Source organism: Myxine glutinosa, chromosome 5, assembly GCF_964187855.1.
Source record: "Myxine glutinosa chromosome 5, kmMyxGlut1.1, whole genome shotgun sequence".
NCBI lineage: Eukaryota > Metazoa > Chordata > Myxini > Myxiniformes > Myxinidae > Myxine > Myxine glutinosa.
In genome coordinates this window covers 102,752,560-102,762,070 of record NC_136265.1, presented here as the reverse complement: position 1 = coordinate 102,762,070, position 9,511 = coordinate 102,752,560, and the positions used below count along the sequence as shown (strand labels likewise).

Genomic DNA, 9,511 nt, shown 5'->3' with positions numbered 1-9,511 from the left:
CCCATTCCTCTCCCAGTGGTATATATATGTATATATGTATACATACACAGCACCTTCAGAAAGTATTCACACCCCTAGACTTTGTTTTATTTTGTTGTTACAGCCTGAATTTAAAATGGGTTAAATTGAGATTTTTCTGTCACTGATCTACATATAATACTCCATGATGTCAAAGTGGAATTTTTTATTTATTTAATTTTTCCAAACTACGGTAATTAAAAATGAAAAGCTGAAATGTCTCGAGTCAACAAGCATTTTCTTTCCCCCTCTTCCCCTATGAACCCCATCTCTCCGTCCTCCCCAGCTATCAGTCATAAAAGCAAAAGGGCCTCTTCCATCAATCATTCCATATTTAATGTCGTGTCTCCACAATCACTCAAGGGCCGCAGTTATGGATCCACCATTGGAGAGGTTCTGGGTGAAGGGGTGGAAACCCCTCTGAAGAATGGAGCCCAGGTGATGGTCCTGACCTGGTCAGAAAATCGGTCGATCGCTCCCAGGTTACTGAGGTTCTTACTTTAGGTAAGGTAAACACCTATTTTACCTGTTACTGTTCAACAAATGATTTTGATTGTTTTGAGAAACAAATGTATGAATCCAATGTCTGTGGGTGCACCTACGTACGTCCGTACGACTATTTGTGGACACCCATTCATCTGGGTAGAGCAGTAAGGGCACATTTTGAGATGCTCTAATCATTAAATCCCTTAAGACTTGTTTTGGAATACGAATCCATTTTGCCAACATGAGGAATAACAGGTTCTTTGCATGGTTTTGTTTTCCCCTAAAATCCCATCTTTTCCCCTCCGTTCTCCATGTCTGATAAGTGATAACATTCGTCTGGGTTTTGATTTGCATTTTTTTTATTGAAGTGCATTTTCTGAACGATGACAACTTTCAGATGGCAAGATGCCAACGAGAGCTCCATGCCAATTATCATGCCACGTCGGCGTTAGAACAGTTTGGGTGCAGCAGCTGTTCGTCCGCCATTTAATCAAGAAGCACTTTAGCTTGTGTTTAAGGCTTTTGACACGAGGACAGCTGGTGTACCTGTCATATGTGCAGCCGAGAACTGCATCACCTAAATAAACATCACCGCCGCCGAAGTGTCTAGGTACCTCCACCTGCTTTTCCTATCTCACTATGCTCACTTTCCCCCGTTGTAATATGTTCTTATATGGCCTTTCTTCTTGGGTTTACAGCCAAATGTTGGGGCCCGTGAGCTGTTGTAGTGGCTCGACACAATGTGTTGCGCAGATGCCAAGTTTTCCTTCAACTTTCTTTTCAACTTTCCAAGTTGGGTGTGGTTGTTTTTGACTCTCTTGCTTCTATGTCCCTGCTGCAGGTTGATGATTGATGTACCTGCTGCCACTCAGTAATTGTCCACGTCGAGATGACTCCTCGGCCTTCTGTTCCGGTGGTTCATGGTGCGCTTGCAACTGGTTGGACCACCATGCGAAGCACCGCAGGGACAGCCCGTGACTGATCCGCTGAGGACCCAGAGGAAAGACCATCCTGAGCATCACGTGTGGAGCAGGTTTCCCTCTTCTCTCTGTCTCATCTATTATCTCTCTGTTCTGTGTTCCCCTGAGTGAATGTGATAAGGTATTCGTTTAAGCTATCGTGGTCCCGATGGCTCGCTGGGTTATTTATTATGTCGTCATTTCTTACAGTTATAGTTATCGCAGTAGCGTGGCCATGTTCTTCTTCATTAACACTCCGCCCCTGACCTCCATTTTATTGTAATAAACCATTTCATGTTAATGAGAACTTGTGTGTGGACACCGGAAGTGGGCCCCGTAGCCCATGGTAAATTGGAAAATTGATCCGCTAAACGGGCGGACTAGGTTCGTGCTGAAGCACATGTAAAGTGAATCGCTTGGCGGGCTCACTCGGCCAATCTGGTCAAGAAGATTTGCCGCGGTCTTGTGTTTCTAAATACCAATTTGCACCAAATTATACCCGCAGACAAGCCATGTTTTTACAATGATGATGAACCAGTTCTTTACAATGAGCCATGTTTTAATTTTTTCCATGGAGCGGAGATTTGGAGATTTAGAGGTGCAACATTTTTCGGTTTTTCCAAGATGGCGCCTGTACCACGTGACCGATGACGTCAAATATCGTTAAAAATTATACAGGAGGCGCTCCTATGGTGAAAATTTCGTGTCCATCGAACTAACAGTTTGCAGAGAAAATCTTTTTGATACTGATCAAATCAAACGTTGTACTTTTCAAATTATGACGTCATAATGAAGGCACCAATGACATCATCATTAACACATCTTATTCCCAATGGGGAGTATTTGACAATGAGCCATGTTTTAATTTTTTCCATGGAGCGGTTTTGGAGATTTAGAGGTGCAACGTTTTTCGTTTTTTCCAAGATGGCGCCTGTACCACGTGACCTATGACGTCATAAATATCGTTAAAAATTGTACAGGAGGAGGTGCTCCTATGGTGAAAATTTCGTGTCCATCAAACTAACTGTTTGCAGAGAAAATCTTTTTCATACTGATCAGATCAAACGTTGTACTTTTCAAATTATGACGTCATAATGAAGGCACCAATGACATCATCATTAACATATCTTATTTCCCATGGGGAGTATTTGACAATGAGCCATGTTTTAATTTTTTCCATGGAGCGGTTTGGGTGATATTGAGATACAACGGTTTTCCAAGATGATGTCCGTACCTCGTGACCTATGACGTCATGGTTTTTACTAACACATTGTACAGGACGAGGCGCTCCTATGTTGCAAAGTTTCGTGTCGATCGGACGAACGCTTGCTGAGATAATGAATTTTAAAAATGCAGACACGTATGTACATACAATATACGTATGTACGTACGCAACCAAATCACAAATTCCTGCCAAAATCACCTCCATTAGACCGTCAGGCCTAGCCACCTGGTTCGTGAAAGACCTGTGTGAGTAATTTCCCCATGCCCAACTTAAGTAAGACATGGGAATAATTTGAGCCGTTGTATCGGTGGTGATGTTGGTGTTGTTACGAGAAATCAACTGAGGATCGGTTGGCATTTCTCACGCTGCGATTCCTAATCCTCAGGTGTGACATCGCACAAGAACGCAGCACCTTCCAGCTGGCAGAGTGCTACCTGCCACTCAAGGGAAATGCAAATTCGCATGAGTTCATTCAGACACTCTCGACCTACTGCTCACGGAGGGCGAGGGCATTTTCCTTAGAAGGCGTGGCGTGGAGACGGTGGCTTATTTCCCTGGAACTCATTAGCTGGATGCGGGGCCTTTTTGAAGGTCAACGTCAACGAGACACACTTTCCGCGAGACAAGTGGGCATTTACAATGTGTGCATGTTTTGACTTGAATTTGTTTTCAACGCTAATTGTGTATAGAAATGTATGATTGCTTCATGGAATGTCGAGCCCTGAATTTAATTTGTCGGAGCATGTTGGTTTCGCGCAAGATCCTAGGTTGGTGTCTGAGTGCCATGAGGTTAACAAGTAATAGTTATTTTACAAACACACAGGTGACATTTCCTCATGGCCTCATAAGAGGGGATTAACTGGGACGACACTTGGTAGAGCGCGTTCTTCCGCCAGGCTGGACAGTTTACGTTTTGTATGCAATGAAAGGCCGGATCTGGATCCGGAACTGAACCAAAATCGTGCTATATATTCGTTTTTGGCCCTATCTCTCAATGGTGAAGAATCACTTAAAATTTTCTAGTATCTGGAACCAGATCTTCACCAAAATCCCATCCTTTCGTCTGTGTCATACACCTAACGTGTCCACCAAATTTAGTCCAAATCTGTCCAAAACCTTTTGAGATATCGTCGTGACAAACAGACAAACGGGTGAAAACGCAACTTCCATCCACCTTAGGTGGCGGAGGTAAAGAGAGGGGAACTCAACGTGTGTGCGTCCAGGTCATCGGATACGATGATGACGCACTCCTTCCAATCAGGCTCACACAAGAGCACAGTATTCCAAAGAAAAGAGCCCTGATTTTGTTTTTCAAAGAAAATTCCTCTTCCATCGATTCCTGGATGTGTGAACAATAAGCCGAGCAGTCCCATGAGAAGAGCAATCCTATTTCCCGTCATTCCTCTTACAGTCGCGGAGATGCATTTGGCTTCGGAAGCTGCACTTGGATCACCAGCACAATAATTTGCGAAGAAAGCAATTTGAGGGGGACGCTCGTAGGACTGGACACAAAGTAGTTCCAAATTTGAGCCAAAGTGCAACAATAGAGCTGGGAGGCTGATGAGCTTCCTGGAATATTGACGTTCTCTCCCAGGCCAAATTGAATATCCACGGCAACATCAGTTGATGTGATTTCCTTTATTGTCACCCACTTTAAAACGCAATTTAAACGAAGCCTTCACGAAGTGAAGCTGCACATGCGAAGGTATAAAGTCGTTCGTGTTTGCATCTCAATGGCAATATTTTAACAATTGGTTTTTGAACATGGGGAACGCAGAAGATGATCCCATAACCAAGTAATATTATTTTCTGGCTCACGGTACAAAGGAAACCGATCAAGGTTCGCTAGAAACCTATCGGTTAAACCAGAGTTCAGGGGCATTGTGGTTAGTGTCCATCCTGGGTCTGCTAGGTCGGTGGTTTGAACTCTCGCTGTCGTGCCCAAAAAAAAATTTGTTCTGCTTCCTTGCTTGATGCTCATAATTTCAAGGATTGAGTATGGATAAACCCTGTGGGCTGGCCTCCGATAGTGAAGGAGATATCTCCATAATAATACCTAAGCTTAGCGCCTATCCACCTGCAGGGCCTTCATCCACAGCTTGATGGAGTACTGCTCTCCCCCTCTGGGCTGGCGCTCCTGCTTCTCATCTTGCTTAGCTTAATGGAGTACTGCTCTGCCCTTTGAGGTGGCGCTCCTGCCTCTCATCCTGCTTAGCTTAATGGAGTACTGCTCTCCCCTTTGAGGTGGCGCTCCTGCCTCTCATCCTGCTCAGCTTGATGGAGTTCTGCTCTCCCCTCTGGGCTGGTGCTCCTGCCTCTCATCTTGCTCAGCTTAATGGAGTACTGCTCTCCCCTTTGGGCTGGCGCTCCTGCTTCTCATCTTGCTCAGCTTAATGGAGTACTGCTCTCCCCTCTGGGCTGGTGCTCCTGCCTCTCATCCTGCTCAGCTTGATGAAGTACTGCTCTCCCCTCTGGACTGGCACTCCTGCCTCTCATCTTGCTCAGATTGATGAAGTACTGCTCTCCCCTTTGAGGTGGCGCTCCTGCCTCTCATCCTGCTCAGCTTGATGGAGTTCTGCTCTCCCCTCTGGGCTGGTGCTCCTGCCTCTCATCTTGCTCAGCTTGATGAAGTACTGCTCTCCCCTCTGGGTTGGTGCTCCTGCTTCTCATCTTGCTGCGCTTGATGGAGTACTGCTCTCCCCTCTGGACTGGTGCTCGTGCCTCTCATCTTGCTCAGCTTGATGGAGTTCTGCTCTCCCTTCTGGGCTGGTGCTCCTGCTTCTCATCTTGCTCCGCTTGATGGAGTACTGCTCTCCCCTCTGGACTGGTGCTCCTGCCTCTCGTCTTGCTCAGCTTGATGGAGTACTGCTCTCCCCTCTGGACTGGCGCTCCTGCCTCTCATGTTGCTCAGCTTGATGAAGTACTGCTCTCTGCTCTGGGCTGGTGCTCCTGCCTCTCATCTTGCTCAGCTTGATGGAATACTGCTCTCCCCTCTGGACTGGTGCTCCTGTCTCTCCTGTTGCTCAGCTTGATGGAGTACTGCTCCCCCCTCTGGACTGGCGCTCCTGCCTCTCATGTTGCTCAGCTTCGCGCCATGGAAACCAAGACCATTAAAATCATTGAAATGTTTTGCGATGAAGCTGAGTCTCATCGGCGGTCTGCTCTGCTCTTTTTATGATGATAATATATTATGTTTGTGCCCCGGAAACACTAAAGCAAGAATGAACACACACTTACCCACATACATGCAATACCAGATCACGAGCAGATAATAAAAAAAGAGCAGAGCAGACCATCAATGACGTGATTTGGCTTTCATTGCTCAATGTTTGGCAAAATAAAAACGCCCTTGAATTGACTTCCCGCACCAGCACGTGACCACAAACGAATGTCGCCTGGGAATAAAGGGCGGACACGTGCCGAGGCTCCGGTTCTACCATCCTCTAGATCAGCAGAGTAGATCTAGATACCTTTTGGTTGGATGCTCCTTTTTCCTTAAATACATTCTGCACGTGCACACTCGTACACACACCAGCACACAAAACCCTGTGCAATAAATTCCATACTTTAAAATCGGTCGAGCAAATGGTAACCTGAGAGTGCAGCATCCTGGTTTATGGTGAATGGTACACGTGGTACCAGGGTAGAAGCTTAATGACCTGTCTATCAAAATGGACGCTAAAATATGGTCCAGGGAACATCGAAAAATGGTCTTTACTTTGACAGGTGGACGGATTTCTCGCCGAATGGTCTAGGTGCGTGTTTTCTGTGCCTTTTAGAACTTGATGATGATGAATGGTTTGAACACCTGCGACATGGAATGGTAGTTTGTGGAACGGTCATGGGTTATTTGGTTTTACTCGTATTTGCTTTCCTTCTCTACCACGATGATGCCGTTCATGTGATGCACTCCAGACTTTCTGAGAAACTTCATGACTGTGCTTTGAGATTTTTACTTCTATTTCATTGAAAAGTGCTCCGACAACAATGCTGTAGTTGACTGGTTAATAGATAACTATAGCAAATTAAACTTTTGGCACTGCCATTTTGTGTTATTAATGGGCGGTGCGTTTTATAAAGCGACACGACCACGGAACAGAATGGATGAGACAGAAAGCCAGTGAAGCATTCAAGTCTTCATTACCCACTCTGAATCATCCGCCGTCCGATGGAGCGGGAAGGAATCCAAGCTTCATGATCAGGCATTTTTACCCACAAACATTGTTTTTGCTTCTTATTTCATAGAAGAGCCACCTTTAGAGGCCATTTTCTCGCACAGCGGGGGTTGTCCTTTTTGGGACACTGTGGTCCCCTTTTTTGAAACAATGTTTTATGGCCGGATGCCCTTCCTGCCGCCAACCCTGTTCGTCGCCTCTTGCGGTACGCATGGAATTACCCGTTAACTGGTACTCAATTTGCCGACCTCGGAAGGATGACAGGCTGAGTCAACCGCCTGGTGTTAATTCAGCGATCGACCGGGATTCAAACCCAGGATCCTAGAATCCCAGGCCAGCACCCTAACCGCTAAGCTAACACCAGGCTGCTTCTTATTTCATAGCAGTGTGTGAATTTGTCAGCTTGCATGTTATTACCTGTGCACACCTTTTTTTTAGTTTCACACATTTGTTCTTCTCTTGCCGTTGTTTTCCTGATCGCTCGGCGTGCCTCCTGTCGCTTTGTTGACGGGTTTATTCAAAAGACAGGCGTATTTTATGTCCATCTGTTAGTGCCAATGATGATGTAAAATGCACGAAAAAGGATCTTTTTTAACATGTAGTTGTTGTTGTCGTGGCTGTGGTTGTTACTTGTTACCTGCGTCACCAAAGGTGGATGGAGGTTATATTTTCACCTATGTTTGTCTGTGAGCAGGATATCTCAAAAAGATGTGGATGGATTCGGGTGAAACTTGATGGACAGGTTGGGTATGTGACAAAAACGAAATAATTAGATGTTGGTGAAGATCCGGCCTATCAGTGGGGTACAAAACGTAAACTGGCGGAGGTATGTGCTCTACCGAGTGGCGTTCTAGTTTGTTTGTGTGTCTTCCGTACATTTTCTTTTCTATTTCTTCGAGAAGTATTACTATCTTTCCTTTTGTGTACTCCTCCCATGTCCTTGTAAATGGCTCTTGCTGTCGTAAAGCAATAAATGTTACCGTTCAAACCGCTACGTTAAAGCTCGAGAACCCGCTTCTTCTTTTTCCTCTTCTTCTTCTTCTTCAATACCTGAAACGCGGTCTTTTAAAACAGGCAGAGTTGTTGTGATTAAACCAATGAATTTTTGTTCCAACTAAATTTATTATTACCTTTCAAACATTTGTACTATTCCCTGACAGCAGAAAGTCTTTGGAATAAACCGTTCCGGACGGAGAAACTCAGCTCCTTTTTAATGTAGATTGATTCTTAACATCCTAGGTTTTTTTTTTGTCAAGTTATTGGAAGTCTATAATCTGAATCTGACATTCTTTTTGAATTATCGACGTAATTTGTTTTGGGATCAGAGACCGTCTATTTATCTGCACATAAAGTGGAAATTTTGACTGTGTCACCTCTCATCCTTGAGCACACCTGTTGTACAGATCCAATACACCTTTTTTTTTCTTTTTTTTTTGTATACTGAATCGAGGCTCGTGAAAGAGCTGACAACCGCGAGGGAAAGACAGCACAGGGGGACCACAAGGGAAAGACAGCACAGGGGGACCACGAGGGAAAGACAGCACAGGGGGACCACGAGGGAAAGACAGCACAGGGGGACCGCGAGGGAAAGACAGCACAGGGGGACCACGAGGGAAAGACAGCACAGGGGGACCGCGAGGGAAAGACAGCACAGGGGGACCGCGAGGGAAAGACAACACAGGGGGACCACGAGGGAAAGGTATACCTCCCCCTAACATATTGTTATGTTTGTAGGGGGTAGACAATGATTACCTTAGAACCAGGTAGAATGTATAGATTAGTGTGCTGCAATTGTCGTGAAAAAAAGAACCACCCCATGTAATAAGTAGGGAATTTGTATTAGACCGGACTGTCGGGTTAAGCTTGTACCTTCGTCCCCATCACGAGGGGTGGGGCTTGTTAATTAGCTCAGGGATTATGGGTAAATTCATTCCCTGTTTGTAAATACCTCTGTAATCTATTCCTTCATTCCTTATGACACCGCACTAGACACGAGCCAAAATCGCCCAATAACTACACCACTAATTAATAAAACCACCGGAAACTATGCATAAAGCACTAGCGCTGATTAGGGCGACTTGAGAATTGCACAGTACGGGCAGGCCGAGAGCCGTGCCCAGGGGGGCAGGAAATCGCGGCCAGGTGGTTATGTGAGGCGCGTTTCCTTATTCTCATTTTGATAGAAATGCGAGTTTGAAATATGTATGTTAGAGAACGTAAATTCCATGACAGTGGTGAGGTACGTGAGGAATGGGCGAGTAGAGATCATGCGGCATGTTGGAGTACTAGTGTCGAGCCGTGATCAAATCGCTTTGCACTATGATTGAAATCTCAAAATGTTCAAATGAGTTGGAACAATGGTGGTTCAAATGTCATGACGTCAGTGAGATGCGTCCCGTTGTGTTCGAACTGGTCCCAAATGGGCGTTGTATGCATGAGAAATGTAGCTGTGAACCACGTGATGTGTTTTGGTGTTATGGTGTTCAATGTCATTCACTCTGTGTTTGTCTGTGAGATATAAGAACAAGTTATGGACAAGTTAAATAATGCAATGGTCACGATTGGCCTTAGGAATAATCGTTGGAATAATGGTTTTTATTGGATGCTTGAAAATTCTAATTGCGGCTGTTGTCCGAAGTTTTTGTTTT

At 45.1% G+C, this 9,511-nt stretch overlaps 1 protein-coding gene across 1 annotated transcript; it reads left to right on the top strand.

The window, feature by feature from the left end:
- Positions 1 to 295: 295 nt before the first annotated feature.
- On the top strand, positions 296 to 8,196 carry LOC137427307 (uncharacterized). Its single transcript, XM_078778440.1, has 3 exons — positions 296 to 522; positions 1,346 to 1,537; positions 3,074 to 8,196. The coding sequence occupies exons 2-3, from the start codon at positions 1,425 to 1,427 to the stop codon at positions 3,342 to 3,344; spliced, it is 384 nt and encodes a 127-aa protein (XP_078634566.1). The 5' UTR covers positions 296 to 522; positions 1,346 to 1,424; the 3' UTR covers positions 3,345 to 8,196.
- The last annotated feature ends 1,315 nt before the right edge of the window (positions 8,197 to 9,511 follow it).

Coding starts and splice junctions, on each gene's coding strand:
- LOC137427307 (XM_078778440.1), top strand. CDS start 1,425: ATGGTGCGCTTGCAACTGGTTGGACCACCATGCGAAGCACCGCAGGGA. Junction 1,538..3,073: donor GAGCATCACGTGTGGAGCAG/GTTTCCCTCTTC, acceptor CCTAATCCTCAG/GTGTGACATCGCACAAGAAC.